At 33.2% G+C, this 21057-nt stretch overlaps 1 protein-coding gene across 12 annotated transcripts in view; it reads left to right on the forward strand.

Moving 5' to 3' along the window:
- Positions 1 to 21057, forward strand: part of LOC134047227 (sodium channel protein type 2 subunit alpha-like) — a 51662-nt gene that overhangs the window by 17685 nt on the left and 12920 nt on the right. For 11 of the 12 annotated variants that reach the window (XM_062498235.1, XM_062498234.1, XM_062498238.1 and 8 more), the window contains exons 12-19: positions 393 to 525; positions 2672 to 2910; positions 4030 to 4203; positions 5442 to 5798; positions 6676 to 7161; positions 16978 to 17098; positions 17699 to 17853; positions 18828 to 19001. In XM_062498235.1, coding sequence (XP_062354219.1) covers positions 393 to 525; positions 2672 to 2910; positions 4030 to 4203; positions 5442 to 5798; positions 6676 to 7161; positions 16978 to 17098; positions 17699 to 17853; positions 18828 to 19001 — 1839 coding nt within the window. The remainder of the gene's footprint in view (positions 1 to 392; positions 526 to 2671; positions 2911 to 4029; positions 4204 to 5441; positions 5799 to 6675; positions 7162 to 16977; positions 17099 to 17698; positions 17854 to 18827; positions 19002 to 21057) is intronic. The other variant, XM_062498245.1, reaches the window with a different exon arrangement.

Here is a 21057-nt window from a genome sequence, read left to right on the forward strand (position 1 = left end):
TTCTTTCAAATATTCAAACAAGCAATCCTTTTCTATACATTATTATTATTATTATTATTATTATTATTATTATTATTATTATTATTATTATTATCACTATCAAGGAAGTACAGAGCAAAAATTTTGTTCAGCCAGGGATTTAAGCATGAACCACCTTTGGTCCCATGCTGTGTTGGTATTGGGTCTTCCAGTTGATTATTTGTATCATTGTGCAAAATTCCCACCGAGTTCCTCAATAAATAAGAAAGAAATCCTGACAAGAACAGAAACACTAATTGAAAAGCATAGTACATTGCAGTAAACTGATTTGATTATCATTAATATTTATGCAGTAAATACTGTCAATTGGTTGTTGAAAAGGATGGTCTAATTCCTCAGTATTTCATTTACAGGGCACCACTACGGAAACAGAAATAAGGAAAAGAAGACTGAGTTCCTACCAAATTTCCATGGAAATGATGGAAGAGTCTGCTGCAAGACAAAGAGCAATGAGCATAGCCAGCATACTTACAAATACAATGGAAGGTATTTCGTGCTTTTTATCTGACTGGCAGTTCAGTGAAGTTCTTTTAACTACATGTACAGAGAAATTATTTCTGTAATTTCCTTTGTAAATGTAAAACTGGACATGTTGAGTTTATGAACATCAGATATAAAAAGTTTTTGAGCATTTCTAAGGTCATTTATACAATCTGAATTCTTAACCATGTTTCATGACACCTTCCAAAATATTATTTTACTGAGTGGACTAACAGAGATAAAATAATGGTAGCTAGAGGACTGCCAGAGCCTCAAACAGAAAATATAGGGATTTCTTTTTCCATTAGACATTAGCAGGAAAAATGAATTATGATAACCCAGGAACTGCCGTGATAAAGGCAGTGATGTGCTAGAACAGGGCTAAAGCCCTTAGGCTTTAAATCCAAGGATAGACAACAAGAAATTGGAATGAGAAATATAGAAGAAAAAAACCCAAATGTAATCAACCCATGCCAATGCCCACAAAGTGTCTTAAGGTTTTCTTAAATTTTTGTAGTTATCAAAGATAAAAAAATATTGTATTTTCTGTGTGAAAAAAGTGTACTTTTTGTTTTGTTTTGTTTTGTTTTTTCTTATTTAATGGAAACTGAGTATGCTCACTCTCCATACTTATGCCATTAAAGTATTTTTATAAGCTTGAAGGATCTATCTACTGGATAGAGGCAAAGTGTGGCAGGTGTTATAGTCATACCAACCTTGCACATTCAACATATATTCTAAAAGGACAAGAAATTACCAAGAAACTTTACAGTGTTACTAAGCCAGTATTGAAACATAATTTTAAAGTGAGCTCTGAAGCCCTTTGCTCTCAGATAAACAAATAGATCACAGACCAATTGTAGTCAGAAATACATGGCTAATATCACCTATTTTCTTCTAAAGAAAACTTTTTTCAGAAACATCTATCTTTATGAGTATATCTTCCTACTTTAATGCAAGTATGAGCTATTGGTACCTCTTAAATCTTGGTTCTCCACTCCATAAACAGGATATCTCCTTAGAGAGTGCAGCATTGTTCCTCCAGTTAAATAGTTTGTCCTTCCAGTCTCCTGACCAGAAAAAGGCATGTCAATGTAATCAAAATTTTCCTGATAGTTCACCTCCTTACCCCATATCTAGTTTCCACCATTTCTGAAATTGCTACATGCAGCAACAGAGTCTGTGTCAAGTCAGCATCCAGTATGAGTGGTCACTTTTGTCCAAAGCCTCTCAGCATACTGAGTTGCACATCCAGAAATGTGATTGCACCGTGAAGGAATCCATGCATTCCTTCAAAAGTACTGTCTTTGTTATGGTTTGTAAGGTCTATTGAAAGGCTTAGCTACTTATTATGTCCTTTTCTGCCTGGAGAACTAGTTTCTTTCTGCAGTTTGAAAGCTTTTAACTTCCAGTAATTCCACCCATATAGGACAATATTAGAGGCAGAAATCAATCCACTATCCTCAAAGTGTATATTTTTGCAGCAAGTATTTATTAGCAATCTATGAAACAGCTATTGTAGCAGAATCATCCATAAGTGTCATGATGATGGAAATCTCTGTGCTCTAAGGAGTGCCTGAAAAATGGGAAATTTCAGACTTGGGTTCATGCCACTACACAAAAATTTAATCAAAACTGTTGTGTAATTCTTTTAGTGGCTCAGTGTAGTGGCAAATATAACCCTTTCAGTATGTAAAATCAAAATATGTACTCATATTATATACCATAAAAAATGTGTCTCATTTATGAAGTTTATACCAATTATATACAGTGGGTCAGTGATCAGTGAGTCATGTTGACTTTTAATATCTGAAATTAAGATATCTGCTGCAAGGAAGTCAAGTAACCTAAACTAAATGTCTAGATTCTCCCTGCTTTCCTGTCAGGAAAGGCAAACACATCTGTCCCTTTAGACAGTTGTCTCAGATGATTTATTCTTTAGTGAATGGACTTCATTGTCCACTGGTGGTAGAGGATCTTAAATAAATTAGATGCCTTATTTTAAGGTTGATAAGCATGGGTGAGCAATCTCATGTTAGTGAGAGCAATTCATTTGGTTGATATAATATTTTTCCATATCTTAAACAAGAACTTCCAGAAGATAAATTTATAATATTCAGGGTTTTGGTTTTTTTGTTTGTTTTTTTTTCAGAGCTTGAAGAATCCAGACAGAAATGCCCACCATGCTGGTACAGATTTGCAAATACATTCTTGATCTGGGATTGCTGGAGTCCATGGCTAAAAGTAAAGCATGTCGTCAATTTAGTTGTGATGGATCCATTTGTTGATCTTGCTATAACAATTTGTATTGTTTTAAACACTTTGTTTATGGCCATGGAACATTACCCAATGACAGAACAGTTTAGCAGTGTCCTTTCTGTGGGGAACCTGGTAAGTAGTTTGTCATGTACTACTTGATGTAAAAATACTCTTTTCTAAAAGAAGAAACTTATAAATGTATTGTATTTGTTTAAATCTATTCCAGAATATCTTTTTATAATCAGTTTAGAAACTGTATATATGGTTTTCATAGGTAAAGTGATTTTCTTACTGGAGCTTTTATCTTTCATGAACATATTTTTTAACAACTGTAATGAAATAACTGAATATGTGTGGAAGTCCAGTCTTCACTGGAATGCCAGTTTTCATTACATCTACCTTGTTTTTTTTCTTTTAAATGTTAAGGTAGATTATGCTATTTTTACCATGGTACTAATATAACATCACAGAAAATATTTTTCTTCTGTACAAAATTGATGAAATATTCAAAGTTATAATTTATCTTGGATTTTTTTTTTTTCAATAACACTACAGTGAAAATACTTTTACAAAAAAGGCATTCTCCCAAACTTTTTGTTGTGCTGCACAAATCACTTATCACTATGCAGTGCAAGAAAGTGTTGAGTTAAATTCTGGACTTAAAAACACTAAGATACATTGATAAATTCACATTTGGCACTTGGAGATATTTCAAATAACATTATCACCCTGAAGTTCATTTTTCTAAAAGGAAATAGCTGTCACACAGCATGGTAGTTATGTGTGAACTCTATAGTCTTACAAAAAGCACAGTACAAGAATCTCCAACTTCCCCTGTCTACAAGACAGGCTTTAGAGAGTCTATGCCTAGACAGTCTGACATAAGAGACTGTTATCTTTTTAGACTGCAAGCTAGGAAAACACTTGCTGTCAAGTCTTCTTACTGGAACCATCCTCATCAAACAGGACTTAAAACACCAGGTCACATCACATCATCTGCTGGATGGATAGTCCAGCACATACCAAGGAGATGAACAGCTGACTGGTCAATAGCTTTTTATATGTTTATCAAACCTCTGTCTTACTTTGTACCCTGATTTAGTTACTTCTTTTCAGCATCATACTTAGATGCTATCTCCACTTGGAGATACCAATTGGTTTTTAAAGTAACAGGTAAGAGAGCTCATTCGATTAAAAAAATTTTCTCAGGTATATAAATTTCTCATAACAATTAATTACATTTTCTTTTAGGTATTCACTGGGATATTTACAGCAGAAATGGTACTAAAGATTATTGCCATGGACCCTTATTATTATTTCCAAGAAGGCTGGAATATTTTCGATGGTATTATCGTTAGCCTTAGTTTAATGGAACTTGGTCTTGCAAATGTTGAAGGATTATCTGTTCTTCGGTCATTCAGATTGGTAAATACCTTGATAATTAAATATTTGCATGCTATTATCTCACTCAAAAAATAAAAGTGCTGGTGCCTGTAATAACTACCATATTTTGTAAATATATATTTCATACTTCAATGACTCACATTATTTTTCATTTGTGCCTAATTTGAAAGCCATGTTTGGTAAGTACAAATTTAAGGTGTTTGATACCTTTTAGTACCAAATTATCCTTTTCATCTATCCAACTGATATCCTTTGCCAACAAACACTAATTGCTACCTTTGAAGAATTTTGTGAATCTTTACTCTGATTTCATTAAGAATAATAAAAGCTGAATATCTGTGAAAACATATGTTGTCAGCAGTACAAAGAATAATAATATTTTTAGTCTTTATATTGCGAACATTAGTTTGTGTTACTTGTCAAGAACTTAAGCAGATCCTCTCTTCACATTAATTTAAATGGGCATCAACAATAAACTTTTAGTCACTCCATTACATACAATAAAGTTGTAACAAGCTGACTTTAAGATAATATTTAAATTGAAATATCATTGAGCTTCTACTAGAAATGTATTTTAATAGCAATTAGCATTGCACACAAACAAGTTTATAAATATGGTTACTAGAGGCACAACATTAATGATTTAAAAGTCTTTATTACCAATAGATACCACATTACTTGAAAACCTTATCTCCTAATAGAAAAGGAAGAAGTGACTTTTATTTAGCACTACTTGCAACCCAAGTAGGTACCCAAGTTCAAACAACATAAGAGTTTGGGTAGTGAATATTATTTATAATTTAGTGTTTACAATTTGAATGGACATTGCAATGTCTGCATCAAGTTTTTGCATTAAAAATTGGCCTATATTTAAGCATGGAAGGCTTAATGTGGTGCTGAGGGAAATGTGGAACCAAACCAGCAAAGAGAGTGTAGTAATGGTGATGAACAGAATAGAAACTTCTAAAATGTCTTTAAGAATTGTTCAGGAATTATCTGTAAGTGGATGTTTAAAAACAGTAAAGTAAAATGTCATACAAACACAATGACTTTTTTTACTATGTGCATCACAGAAATGAAATTATAAACAATGCATTTTTGAAAAATATTCCATGTTCCCTGCTTTGCATTAAAATAATAATGTGATACTACTGAAGAACAAATTAATCTACAGAAATTGATATGCTTTGCTAAAAAACTCAGACCTCCCTTCTTTTTTGTAACTAACACTAATGGTTATCTCCATTTTTGTTTTACAGCTTCGAGTTTTCAAATTGGCAAAATCTTGGCCAACCCTAAATATGCTGATTAAGATTATTGGCAACTCAGTGGGGGCTCTGGGGAATCTGACCCTGGTGCTGGCCATCATTGTGTTCATTTTCGCTGTGGTTGGGATGCAGCTGTTTGGGAAAAGCTACAAGGAATGTGTCTGCAAGATCTCCAGTGACTGTGAACTTCCTCGATGGCACATGCATGACTTTTTCCACTCTTTCCTGATTGTGTTCCGAGTGCTGTGTGGAGAATGGATAGAAACCATGTGGGACTGTATGGAGGTTGCAGGCCAAACCATGTGCCTTATTGTTTTCATGCTGGTCATGGTGATTGGAAACCTAGTGGTACGTGATGAACATTCTTTTAACGTTAACTCTGATGCAGATGTGCAGGACTTACAGCTAGGCAATGAAAATGCTTGTCATCCTTCTGTTTAGAATTTAAAAATTAATCTGAATATGCCAAATCTTGCGTAAAAACATATGAAGTATCCATTTTCCTATTTTTTGCACATTTCTATACACTGAAGTATCCTTACTATGGGTACAAGCCTTCAGAAGGAAACTAAAATGTCAAATCCAACATCCTATAATAGGAGTGCTGCAGCTAATTTAGAGGTGGTGTTTAATTTTTAGTACTGAACTTTTTTGCTTGTTTACGTGTAAAAAATGAGAATGAATCCCTGAGTGATTTGCCATCCAGCTTAAAAACATGTTAAAAAGCTTCTAACTCAAGATTGTAAAAGAAAACTTTATAGAAAAGCTTAAATTCAAGCTGATAAGTTAAAATGCAAAATTTCAACTGGAAAATATTGAATTGCTGAGAACTTCCTAGAAAAAAGTGTTATGAAAGGGATGCACTATTTACGCTTTTATTTTATTTTTAAGTTTATTTTACTGTGAAAATTTTCAGTCAAAATTTCCTGTCAAAATTCTCTTCCTTTAGTGATATTTTTGACAGTACTTACATTTTTATAAAATAGAATTTAAAATGTTTGTATGTTAGTCATTTACCTGACCGTGCAATCTTGACATTTTACCAACAAAAATGGGCAGAGCCCCAAAAAGTTATTTACGATCTGCAACCTGTTCTACTGATTTTTTAGAATCACAGAATCATTTACATTGGAAAAGTACTTTGAGATCACCAAGTAAAACTGCCAAATTTAACACATCTGATATTACTGCATTTACTATAAAGCTGTATTCTCTCATCTTTTAGGTATTGAATCTTTTTCTGGCCTTGCTGCTGAGTTCATTTAGTTCAGACAACCTCGCTGCTACAGATGATGATAATGAAATGAACAATCTCCAGATTGCTGTAGCAAGGATTCAGAAGGGCATAGATTATGTTAAAAAAAAGATTCAGGAGTTCATCCGAAAAGCCTTCGTTAGAAAGCAGAAATCTTTAGAGGAAATCAAAGCACTTGAAGAGCTAAACAACAAGAAAGACAGCTGCATTTCCAATCACACTGCCATTGAAATAAGCAAAGATCTGAATTATCTTAAAGATGGGAATGGAACCACCAGTGGTGTAGGCACAGGCAGCAGTGTGGAAAAATATGTAATTGATGAAAACGATTACATGTCATTCATAAACAACCCAGGCCTCACTGTGACAGTGCCCATTGCACTTGGAGAATCAGATTTTGAAAATTTAAATACAGAAGAATTTAGCAGCGAATCTGATATGGAAGAAAGCAAACAGGTAGGATTTTTCGTACCTTAACTATTAAATTGTAGTCATACATTTACATGTTTCAATTACATATTTAGAATTTTTTTTTAAACTGTAATATCCCATGTACATGTATTTTATGTTTTAGAATTTTATGTATTACCATTCAAGAAAAAAATGTATATATTGGTATAGTAAAGGATCCTTAGAGTTTACATTTTTAGTATTTTATTAAAATTTGGAAGATATTTGATTTTAAAGATGATTATTTCTTTCACAGTTTTATGAGTTTTTAGGAGTAGTAAACACTTGATAAAGCATTATTTCTGTAGTACCTACATGTTATAAGAATTTATGGAATAAGGGCAGAAGGCTAAGGAGCAATTAAGGAGCTTTGCAAACCAAAGCAAACATAAGTGGAGGAAAAATATTCCTTTCAGTATTTAGGGCAGTTCTAAAAATTCATCCTGAGACATGAAAGATCAGTAATGTATTCTAGATTATCTAAAAGGTTCTGTGAGTAATATTTGTACAGACTTTGGATTCAGAGGATATGAAATAAATGGTGAATGTCATGGTAAAGCAGCAGCTTGAGTTATCCTGGAGAGCAGAATGACCTTGTAATATAGATGCATGCAGAAACAGCTTACTTGAAGGCTTTATGCTGCTATTATCTGTGCAAAGCAACAGAAGTTGGTCTAAAAAACCAGTGCCATGTGTTTCAAAATCTAAGTTGCTCAACTACAAGAAGTGATCATGAACAGGTGTTAATGGTATTCAAGGAAAACTCTGTACTGGGGTAGTGACCCATGACAAGCTAATAAATGCATTAGCAGAATCTAATTTTATTAATTAGAAATTTAGGAACTTTGAAGTTTAAGGGATCAGGAACCATGGATAAAGTTATTTTCAATTAGATTACAATTTGTGATGTTATGTAATAACTCATTAATCCAAAAGGGTTTGTTTACCAATGAAGTTCTCCTGTAAAAAAGTCTTGTGTTCATGACTTTATCTTAGCTGTATATCTGGCATATTTGCAATAATGATGTATTCCTCAGCAGTATCAAACTACACCACATTACATTAACGCATAGCCATGATCCAGTTAATCATGGTGTGGGGTTTTTGCTAAAGAACATCAAGAGTGTGTGTTTATTTGCAGCTGCAAAAAATGCTGCTCTGTGTAACAATTGCAAGATGAAGAGCAAGATATTCTATCATCTGAGTTGCTCAGTTATGAGACAAACAGCTTCAATGCAGATGTATAAGACAATATAACAGTAGTGCTTATCCATGGTAAATTCAGAATATAAGAGATACAGGAAGTGTAAAGAAGTGTAAATTAAGAGATCACTTAGTATTAAAAAACCCTCAAAACATTCAGAGTGATTCTGGATCTCGGAGTTAAGTATTTTTCTTATAAGCCGATCTAATAAAAGTTGGTTTTCATTTCCAATGAACCTTTAGCAAAGTCTTCTATGTCCTTTCACACATTCTGATGTTTTTAAAAATTACAGTACACTATATATTTTCTGTCTGTGTGGCTAACTTTGATAAATACAATTATGAGTGCCTTCCTATTTACTCCATCAAGTTACAAGCCTAAAAATTTCCTGAATATGTTACTTTTTAAGAGGTTTGTAATATGCATCAGGAAGTTGGGTGGCTGTGCAGATACTGAATTTGTGGTTACATTACATGTTAGCCTCTCCACCAAAGAAACTTGGGAAGTTGCCATCCACACCTGGCTAGTGATCCCCTGGCAGTCTTTGCCACTTTCTCTGCCTCGGAGAAGACAGGTCACTGGTTGTGCCATAGGTATCATTGCTTTGTTTCTCCTGTAAGGTAGACTGAATGGCTCCATTTACAATGTACTGCCATATATTCTATCAGAACAGCTGAGAAAAAAACTAAATGCAATGCAAAGGTAGAAACTCCTCTGCTTTCCAGGTGTATATGTGATGTATGTACACCCCATAGAAAATGGAGTAAAAGCCCTTCTTGATGTGCTGACAAGTTCTGAATACCAATTTCAAGGTGACTTGTTCAAGCTCAGTTTTGCCTGGTTCAGGCATCATGCCTTTATCTTCTATCTCCATCCTGAAGTTTCTGGACGGTAATAAATCAAAAGGGATGTTACCCCTTTTTTAATGGACTGGTACCTATATGTCTTCAGGAAGAGAAACCAATTAATAAGCAATTTGACAGTGGAAAATTGCAGGTGGCTATGGGAAATCCAGCAGTAAATGATGGATGGTGTTTATATTAAGAAATTGTGGAGGCATTTTCAGTGGAGTTAAAATGGGTTTAGGACTTCCATGCTGCTTCACCATTTTCATAGATTGTAGTAGTCAATACCATTGGGAAACTGGAGCAATGATATTTCCATCAAGTTCTGCTCACACACAACTGTTTATTGTTTAAGTGAGTGACATGTATTCATACAGTGCAAGTATGCATATTGTGTACAGTATCTAATCAGACAGTATCCTGAAAATTGTGAATTCTATATTAATTTCCCTTCCTGCTCTGGATTCCTTATTCAATTTCTTCTGGATGCTTTCTATGGAAAGAATAAAGTGGGGTTATTTTATTGTGTGTATAAAAATCCACTGACTTTTGGAATATACGAACAGAAGTTCTGGCATGTGACAGGAATTCGTGAAGTTTCCCAATTTTCTACTACCAAGTCAACAGTACTGTTGAATCTTTTGCTGCCTTCTGATTGTCTTTCAAGGAAGATAAAGAGTACATTGGTTTAAGTTACCTCTCTAGAACAGTACACCATCACTTGCTTTGTTTTGCCTCTCAAGGGGTCCCACTGAGAAAACATTCCTGCTAGAAGGCCTGGGCTGCAACAGGAGGGGTAAGAGATGGGACAGAACTTTCCCTGCCCTAACTGCAGCAGCACTTAGCACTTAAAATACCCTGAGGAAGTATCCCCTATAATAACATTTTATTTAACCACAGAGCTGTGGGAAGCTAGATCTGCACAGGAACTGTAAAATGAATCTTTTTTCTGGTGTCTTACTGCCACTGATGTTAAGAGCAGAATGATTGAAGTCTGTCATGCTAGAAGTGGGTCATAGCCTGTGTTTCTCTGAGGAATATACTAGGAGCAGGTAATTACTAGAGACATTGTAATTGTGGGTGAGTGAGGAACAAATTGTGATATTCCCTATTTTTAAAATCAGATACACTGTATTAGAAGATAACTAGCCATCAAACTTCTCTTTAAAGACTAGCTCTTTTCTTTTTCTTTTTCTTTTTTTTTTTTTTTTTATTTTTTCCCCTTTCATGATTTCATGGAAACAATTTCCAATTAGGTTGCTAGTAAATAACTTCCAAAATCTGCCAAAAACTGTTCTGGAACCTACTTGCAAAATCCAGACCCAAAAATGATCTTTCTAATACATAACACTAGAAATCTGAGGAAATCTCTTTTTGGATGAAACAGAATGGTAACACTTGTTAGATTATAAAGTTACTCACTGCTTTAGAGTAATAATTGGCTGAAAGTACCTGCAAGAAGTGAACATTTTATTGATACTTTGAAGGAGGATCTTTTTAATAATCAGAAAAGAGAGGTGCAATACCCAATGAGATAATCATCAGAAAAGAAACAGACTTCTGCTCTGAAGAAAAGCTATTCAAGAACATTAGCTTTGAAGATAAAAAAATTAGAAATAGCCAAAGAGGATAATTTGGGTTTTAACATTAGCATGTGGATGTTGTTTCTATTGTGAAATGAGTAACTATGTTAATCTTACCAAACACAAGACTCCTAACTATTGTATATTGTATACCACTTAACAACTGTTTGTTATAGATGATTGGCAACTTTATAAATACCGTTTTGCATTTCAACACTGGAAAATAATTTCAAATATATTTCTCAGTTATGGAAAACTTATTTTACAACCAAAGAAATGCATATACCTGTAGGCCTCAGTCATTCACAATTCCAAAAACCTTTCTATCTACAGTGTATGTACAGTAAATATAAATTCAGATTGGAGAAAAAAGGCTACTCAATTGACTTTTGATAATCATAACACATGATTTTGATAAAATTAAAAACATCCTTCATCATCCAATCTACTGGATTTTAAAAAGAGTTAATACATTCAGTTTTCTGATTGGCTTCATCATGGCCTTTGTGTCTAGATGAAGTGAAAAACACAAAAACAGAGTTATTGCATTCCCAAAAAATATGCATTTTTATTGGGCTCCAATAAATGTCTTAGCCAAAACAGATTCAGCAGGATTTCATCAATTTGTTGGAGTTTTTTTTTTATAATGTTTAAAATGTCCAAAAATCTAATATTTTTTTTCTAAAACTCACCACTATCTTCAGAAGTGACAAATTACTTAAGTTACAGACTAGCTGTGGTTAATGATTTAAGCCATTTCTCTGGATACTGATGCTCCCCTGTCCAAACACTGATGCAATCCTCTTTTGAAACAATGAGAAAAAGATTATAGATTCAGAAGTGTACAGCATACTAAATCTAAACTCAAAACTTACCCAATGTGATAATTCATCACATTTAAGTTGAAGCGAAATTAAATATCTTTATTTTCATCAAGATCTAGGAGTTCTACCCTTATTAGAGGATGAAGGAGGAATGGGAAGGCATACATCCTCAAAATATTTTGCTTCCTGTATGTACATATTTTTCAAATAAAAGAGATAACTGCATAGTCAGTTAAAGACTAGGACATGAAACAAAGAAAAAAAACCCTTAAAATTTTAATTAATAAGCGTTAAGGACTATATAAATACAATAATAGTTTCCAGATCTGCTAACCATGTATTTGTTAATTCTATTAATTCCATTTTTGTTTATTAATAACAATCTTTGTGTGCAGATTACTAGTTCTAGCTTCTATATTTCTAATTTCTCTAAAATAAACTAACATGTTCTGTAGAAAAGTTTGTTGAACATTTCAGGTGGTATGTATTTCCCTTTTTCCAGCTAATAATAAAATATTTCATAATTATGTTTTAACTGTGTTAAAGCCATGTTTGAATTAGAGATTCCAAAAAGAGAAAAACTAGTGATCCTGTGTCTTGAACTTCACTACCTACCATTCTTACTTCTGACAGGGGTAAAACGAAGCTGGAGCAATCAAGAATGCAGCTCTGGTGCTTTTTAACCAGGTAGAGCAACGTGTCACCACTTTCACACAGGTTACCTAAGCAAGTTATACATATATATGTATATATATATATAATCACTTTTTAATGGATTTGACTGGCCTGCATGCTATTCAGCTATGTACCTTCCCTATCCATTGCAAGAGTAGAAACATGCACAGCTGCTCTCTGCTGAGTCATGGGACTCACATCACAGCATGGTCAGGTGGGACTGGCAAACCCAACATACATTTTTTAACTCTGCTAATGGTTTTTCTGAATATTTAAATACAGTATTTAGCAATAACTGCATGCTCTTCAGGTTTTGAAGTATGGATCATGAAAGTACTGGAATGTTTTATGCTAAAGAAGCCAAAGAAAAAGGGAGCATGCATAGTTTTTAAAAAATAAAAACAACCCTTTTTGATTCAGCCCTTATAAATGTAAATACTTAATGAAATATGTTAAGTGATTTTGAAATAATTACTGCCATGAGTTCAACTCCTTAATGAATAACATTTGAATTATTGCAGTAGCTACAGTAGCTACTGTATAAATTACAGTTATTCTTTTAAGTCTACAATGCACTATAATTCAAATCTTCAAGATGTTACAAACTCCACTCTATATTCATTTGGACAGTGCATATCTTGAGTTTTATAAACTGGAAGCAAAGCAAACAGTTTCATAATTGCTAAAATTATACCTAGCAAATAACTCTCCTTAAAGAACTCTCAAAAGCTAAACATTTTACAACTCCTCTTTTCTTAAACCCCTTTATAAATAGTGGTATTTGGAATGTGTTTCATGATAGTGTTCCATAAATGAATTGGGGGACTTGCTTGTGTAAATTAGAAAGACTACGGAGTAGTCAGCATCATTTTTATAAAACTGCACATGTGTCTGTTTATCCTAGGGACATTTTTTCATTATATGCAAACATGCCCACCATTGATGAGTAATTGGCATAGCCTTCAGGAATAACGACAGCAATTATTGCATAAAGCCAAAGTTATATGAAACAAAGGTGGTTAAATTATTCTAGTAAAACTGAGCATCGAAATTTGGAGAGCACTGAGATTTCGGTCTGTAGCAGGACCAAAAGCTGTTTCCTTCAGACGGAGTTTCACCGGCATCAAAAGGATCACCAAGTGGTTGGTTCATTTTATACCCTTGATTATAGTGTAGCATGATCTACCTACATTATATTGAGGCCTAAATTGCCCAGAGGTGCAAAAAAATTTAATACTGGTGGGTATTCTGAAAATTCTCAGATTTTAATGAATAAATTTTAAACCAAGATATGCTTTAAACACCAAATAAAACTCTAAAGAAAAAGATTTAAAAATTACATTCTTAACAGAATATAAAAGTCAAATATCATAAGATCTGAGATTTTAAAGCTAGTTTAGAATCACTTCGGAATCATCAATCTCCATTATTTTATATTTTTCACTCAATTGCAGTGCAGCTTTCAAGACTGAAAGGATAAAACCACGTGGCAGAATTACTAAAGGCAATTTGTAATGGCTGAATCCTTTTATTTTACTGTCACTTGAATCATGAAGCCGTTTGTAAAGCTTAAAACTTCAGTAGCCTGCTCTTGCTCTTATTGAAATCTGGAATAGAATCAAATGAGAGCAAGACTGGGTCTTAAGTGAATGCATTTTCTTGTAAATGGGCACATTAACACGCTATTGGTCAAAGCTTGTTTTAATGATCGAAGCTGTTGATAAGAGATGCACTGCTCTGAAAGAACATTATGGAGGCCGATTATACAAACATTAACAATGTATTTGGGTGGGTAATGAAGCACTTTTAAATGCTGCACAATAACATTTATAATACTGTTTTCAGAAAAAATATAATCCCACTGAGGTAGTCTGATTGTTTCTTTTATTTTTGTGTGTGATTTCCACAGTACTGCTCAGGCTTCTGCTCTAGTCAAGCATGTTGTTTTGCTGATTCAGGCCTTGAGAATGCTGCATCATAAGCAATTGCTTTCAAATGTTTCCTTATAAAGGAAAATGTGTTATCATTGAAGATTCAAATAAATATTTACAGGGCATGGTGTGTTCTAGAGGCTGATAATCACATTTATGAGCTGATAAGAAGATTGTGCTAATCCATCATGTATCTCGAGCTTCCTATTACTTTGATTAGCTTTATTGCTGGAAAGAATATAATTAATGTCACCTTATTTAAAATGTATTGGTTCTTTCCTAATTTAGGGTCTTGAAGAAAAGAAGAGGAGTTTTATTAAGTAATGAGGATTTTCTCTTAATAACACAGTTGTTTGAGATTATATGAAAAATAATGAAGAGAATGCTTTATGTGAAAATTACTGAAAAGAATTATAGTAGTTTTTGTTTGTACTGGTTATAAATTGCACTTCTGTCACTTGGCTTTTAGTAACTTTGCTGACAGAACTATCTGCAGCAGTGTTTACATGGGAAGACAAAGTTAAAAATTTGACTGCCTTTTAATTTGCACTCATAGATTTATAATGGATGCTTACTATGAACCTTTATCTTGCTACTATTAAGTCATATTAATTTATTTAATGATGATGGATCAGACTATGAATTAGTTTTACTTTTTCTAAGTTGAATATGACAGAAAATTATTTTTACAATATTTGGATTTTATTTAGTGAAGAAACTGCCTGTCATTTCAATGGAAGGTTTCTTATTTCTTGGTATTTCAATTAAAAATAAGAGAGTTAATTCACAAGTACTTTTTTTTTAAGAGACAGCCTTATGTATGGATAATTAAGTGCACTAATAATGTTTAATATAATGTACATTACTGGGTATTTTGGTTGTAAATGTAACAGAGAAAGTGAAATTTAAAATATTCTCAGAATGAGATACATGGTATTTTATCTCAGACACATAGATTTACATGACCAGTGATAAAATTATTTCATGTAGAGGCAACATGGCTGTAACTATTTTACATATATAAATTTTGGAAATCATAGGGGGAGTGCAGTATGAGAAGTGAAACATGATATTTTTGGTCACAATGCAGTAACAACCATGGGACCTGAGGTCTGAAAGACCCTACATTGACTACATATTGGGTATACAAAAGGTAGCTTCTTGAAAATTATCCCTGAAATTATCCATCATTTAACACGATATTTGTTTAAGACTTCGTATCATGTAAAAGTTAAATTTGAGGAAATAATTCTTTACAAAGCTTTATTAAGATATATGTGCCACTTACTTCATTTCTGGCAGAAAAGCCCTTAGCTGCCAATACATTTTCCTGAAGAGACTGAGTTTCAACTGAAGAGTTAAATAACTAGTTTTAATTTTCAGCAGAAAGATTCTTCTGTCCCTGAAGAACAGAATACATGGAAATGCCTCTCAAGAAACAAGTTACTGTTTATTATTTGTTGTAAAATCTGAACAGTAGGGGATTTTTATATTCTAAAAATGTCACTATTTTGAAAATTAAGTGTGAAAAGTAGTTGATATTAAGCACTCTCTCAACAAAATTGTATAGAAATGTCTTCATACTTTCTAAACATGACCTTCCTCCAAAGGTCAAAGGACATCATCAGTTCAGCTTAGCTAAAAGCACAAATCTACTCTGTGCTGGAATGCCCTTTTGTTACATCAGTATATGTACAATTTAAAGTATTTAAGTGAGAGGTGCAGTCTGCATCCCTTGTGAAATTCCTATGTACAACTGCTATGTGTGATAAATCAGAAGAATTTCACTGCCACGATTTCTTTAATGTTAATTTGTGATTACAAGCCTTATTTCATAGTAAAAGGGAAAGTAGTTTGGATGAAAAAATTACAACAGTGCTGTCAAACAAGTTACAAATACTATGTCTGATTACTGTATTTGTTGTTTGCATCTTTAGTAGGATATTCCCTTCAAACTGTGCTTTCTCAAATGTGCAAAATTATGGGCAGTCTTGTGTGACTGACAAACTGTATGACCTGATCAGATTTTTAATGTGCTTGGTAAAAATTTTATTAATTTGAGTTATTTTCTATTGCTCTTCAGTTCTTGCAGTTTTCAGATCTAGAAGTGCTTGTAAGTAGTAAGGACTATAGTATTCCACTGCATAAAAAAAGCAGTAAAATGGTAGAAGAATTTGGGATGGAAAGTACATCAGGAGGTCTCTCAATAAACACAGGAGACCAGATTGCAAACAAGATGTTTCAGCTCTGGTGATTTGTGTTTTCTGCAAAAGTTAAATTGCGCAGAAATTTTCCATTAAATGTTGTTAAATTTACAACTTTTTAATCCAGATAACATGTATTTTTGTGAAAGTATCGTATGTGGTGGACAAGAAGATATATAAGCAGATTTGTGTTAGTTCATTTTGCTGGGAAAACTAAAACATATTTTCAAAGTAATCCAGTAAAATGGTAAAGAAAATTGAATAACTTGAGAGTGTGGTGCGTGCTAGCTCTCCAGCATTAATACTAAGAATATTTCACCAGTCATATACATAGATAAGGTTAGTAGCCAAATTATATGTAATTGCTCCCTATGAGAAGATAAAGTGGGAAACAGAACTATAAAATCTACGTCATTACTGTGGTTTTACTTTTAATGATGCGTATTCATAAATTTGCCATGCTTTAAAAGTTAGACTGCCATGACTTGATTCAGTACCATTTTTTATAGAATATGTATCTAATGAGAAAAATTGTTCTGTGGAACTTTACTTACAGAAACTAAATGCATCAAGCTCATCAGAAGGCAGCACTGTTGATATTGCTCCTCCTGGAGAGGGCGAGCAAGCAGAAATTGAAAGTGAAGAAGCTCTTGAACCAGAAGCCTGTTTTACTGAAGGTTGTTCAATAACTGTTGACTTAAGAGATGTATTGCTAAAATGACATTGTTACAAGGCATATTTAGGCTCTTGAGGGTTTCCAATATGGTGTACCTTCATGTCCTAAAAAATCAAAAGAAAATATTTTTAGCCCAGAATGCTGGAAATCAGATGAAAAAACAAGGTTTCCCTGAGCTTTGAGTAACTTCATATATATCTGGCCACTGCATACAACTTGCGACTATGAAACTTCCTTAACTTTTATATTGGTAAAATGCTTTTCAGCTGTTTGAAAGGGCCCTTGAAATTTGGAAGAAATAAGTTTTTTTGTGTGTGACTCCATCAACAAATAGAACAGTTGCATGCCAACAGTCAAAAATCCCAATGTTTTTTGGATTGACTTCTTTCATAATTAAGTATATTATTGTCTAGTTTCTCTCCAGTTTTCTTAATTCAGATATTCATCATCCTGTGTGATGTGATAGCCTATTCAGCACTCTAGTGATTACTTTTTACAAATCATATAAAATTAGTAAAAGCCAGTAAAAATATACAGCACAGTAAATATTGACTTTGAAGTAATTGGCTTTTGGATACTAACATATCTTAATCTAATGCAGGTTGCGTGCAGAAATTTCCATGTTGTCAAGTAAGTATAGAAGATGGCAAAGGAAAAACTTGGTGGAATCTTAGAAAAACCTGCTACAGCATAGTTGAACACAACTGGTTTGAGACTTTCATTGTATTCATGATTCTCCTCAGCAGTGGAGCACTAGTAAGTAGAACAAAATTGCAGATGCTGAAATATTTTGTTATCTCTTAGGAGCAACAGCAAAAATCAAATTTGCTTCAGGAAGACTTCTTTGCATAGAGCTATATAAAACTCCCTGCATTTCATCATTCCAGGATGGAATCAAGCTTGACCCAAACTTGAAAAAGTTTGATACATTTCATATGCACTTTTTTAGTCACGCTTTTGTCTTGCTGCTATAAAATGGTGCCATTTTCTTTAAGACAATATAGTTACTCAAACTTTTCAGCATGCTTGTCAAGATATTTGAACATAAAGGACTATTGTTAACTGTGAATATATAGCTAAATATATGGGTTTAAGTGTTTAATTCCTCCTAGGCTGATCCACTTTTTGAATTTTGCTTCTGAAAGACCATACTAAAAAATGGAATAATTACTTCATTCTATTCCTATTTTGAAGGCAGGAGATATTGAAGAGTGCAGTAGCAAACTAAACATAACAACCACCATCCAAAAAGATTTGCATTAGCCACCTTTCCAGCTTTACTCAAGCTGAACACTTGCTACAATATCAATGCACATACTTGTACATTCTAGCAAATAAATTGCTTTTTAATTTGATTTTTTAGATATAAGTTTTATCTAACTTTATATTGCTTTCTAGAAAGCAATATAAATATTGGGAACAGATATATAAGAAAAGGGGGGGTTGTGTCTATGTGAATGTTCCTTAATGCCACAGAGGATAAAAAAATCATGCTGTGAGTTTCTTTCTTCATTCATTAGTAAAATATAATTTTATTTTTTTTTTAAACTCCAGACATGTACTCTTGTTCCAATTAGTAGTATGGTCAACGATGGAAAACATAGAATAAGAGACTTAAGAAAAATAAGGGGGGATATTAGCTCTGCTCTAATTATTTTTTATTCTTTATTCCTTAATTTAGTCACGCATATTCTATGAAACAGTAGTAATACCTGAATATATTTTCACAGGCATTTGAAGATATATATATCGAACAACGCAAAACTATCAAGACCATGCTGGAATATGCTGACAAAGTTTTTACGTATATTTTCATTTTGGAAATGCTTTTAAAATGGGTAGCATATGGTTTTCAAATATATTTTACTAATGCTTGGTGCTGGCTGGACTTCCTGATTGTTGATGTAAGTACAAATTAATTTTGTAAAATTCACTGTGATAAAGTTTCTGTACTGTAAAATTTATTAGTACTACATTAATATTATAAATGTGCAAAAATAATTCCCATTTTATAGTTATACTGTATTTGTAATGGCCTGCAGTGATTTGGAGGTGTTGTTTAAAGTCCATTCATAGGCCAAAAGGAAAGGACGGCTGCCTATCACTTTGTCTATTCTTCATGGTTAATATTTTCATACAAAGGATGTATCAAACTTGAGAATTTATGAGGAAAAACCTAGTTTTTAGCACGCTATTATTAATGGACTCTGATCCTGCTACCTTATTCCTTAGAAAATAAGATAGTTCATTGTTCAAGTTTCTTCTTTGAACACTGCAGCTTTTCAAATGAAACTATTAATTTGGTCCAGATTTCATCTAAGTTCTCAGAACTCTCTCACTGAAAACTATCCTGTAATAATTTCTAGTAAAAACAGAAAGACAGTGGCTATTTGATTTAAGAAATAATTGGTTTTAATGGACTGACAATCTGCAATAACTAAATCAGCTATGACTTGGCAGGGTTTATGATAGAGGAGAGTACAAGGCTTCTTGGCTGCCTTCCCAGCTGTGATACACTTCTGTGCAAAGGCCTTGCTTATGTTGTCAGAAGGGATCAAAGCTGGTTTTGCTCCCAGAATATTTTGGTCTCTTGCCTCACACATTATCTGACCCAGTTCATTGCCTATACATGTCCTCAGTGTGGAACTGAGAGATAGCATCACAGGGCATTTGTGCATTTATAGTAATTTCTGCCCATACTACCATATTTCTTGAGATATTTGCATACATTCTGGTCTCATCAATACTTATTTCATATTTACATAGAAAATTACAATTTTTGTAACTCCCACAGGAAAATAATAATAAGAATAATAATAATAAAAAAAAAACAACAAAAAACCAAAACAGCTAGATTGGCCCTTAATTCAAAATGGACGATCTTCTCTTTTTTTTTTTTTAATCTTCCTGAGTTAGTTTTGTTATACAGTTAATCTCTAGCTCTATCCTGAAAATATACACTGGAATGAAGCAGCGTGAATGGTTCTCCTAAGAGGATGTTAATGAAATAGAGAGATGCACTCTCACAGGATTTTGTTAAAAACTGATATTTTTAAGATAAACTACAACTCATGTTTTAATTATTATTATTGTATCTTAAACATAACCAGATTATTCTATGCCATATTCTATGATTTCCTAGTTTACCCTCAGTGATGTTGTTATCTGAACAGGATTTCAGACTTAAATATACATAATTTTAAGTAAAGCATCTTACGTTGCTAACTTTTTACTACTGTTTGTAATTTTATAAACAAAAACATGAATAATTAAGAGTGGAAATTTCTACTTTTGAAGAATTATTTTCAATGTTCTAGAAAGAGGTAAAAAATGCCTTACTGTGTTTAATGCTAACTCAGCAATTCCTTTAGCACCACCAGCACTTGAAAGAAACACTTGAGCTCATGTTATCTTTCTATAAAAAAGCAGATTCTCACTGCTTTAAATGGGAGTTTAAACAGGTATGATTCAGAGAACATCAGTGTCTCCTTCTTCATTAGAAGTGACTAAAGTTAATCAGATTGTTTAATTTCATTCTCTAAAATTATTCAAGAGTAAACACAGATAGTCCTTTAGGACTTTGACCTTTAATATCTCACATACCTGAGTGTCTTACTGTGACAAGTAGCCATAGTTGCTCTCACTGATTGTGATTAAATAAGATTTTAATAATTAGACTCAGAAATGGTAATTTTCAGCTCTGTCACTTTATAACTGTGACAAATGACTCTTGGTACATCTGCCTACCTCAGTTTAAGACTCTATCATTACTGTTTAACCTGACTGAAGATCTTGAGCAGGGCTGTTACAGCTAAGCTTCTAAATGGGTTTTTGTTTGCAACAGATAGTTATATTAGAAGACAAACACAAATGAGGAGGCAGAATCCTTCAATTTTAGGGGACGTATCTTTGTACCATTTTAAGTTCATTTTCACTTCTTAAAATTACTGCATCTGCATG

Source organism: Cinclus cinclus, chromosome 9 (genome assembly GCF_963662255.1).
Source record: "Cinclus cinclus chromosome 9, bCinCin1.1, whole genome shotgun sequence".
In the NCBI taxonomy this organism is placed as follows: Eukaryota; Metazoa; Chordata; class Aves; order Passeriformes; family Cinclidae; genus Cinclus; species Cinclus cinclus.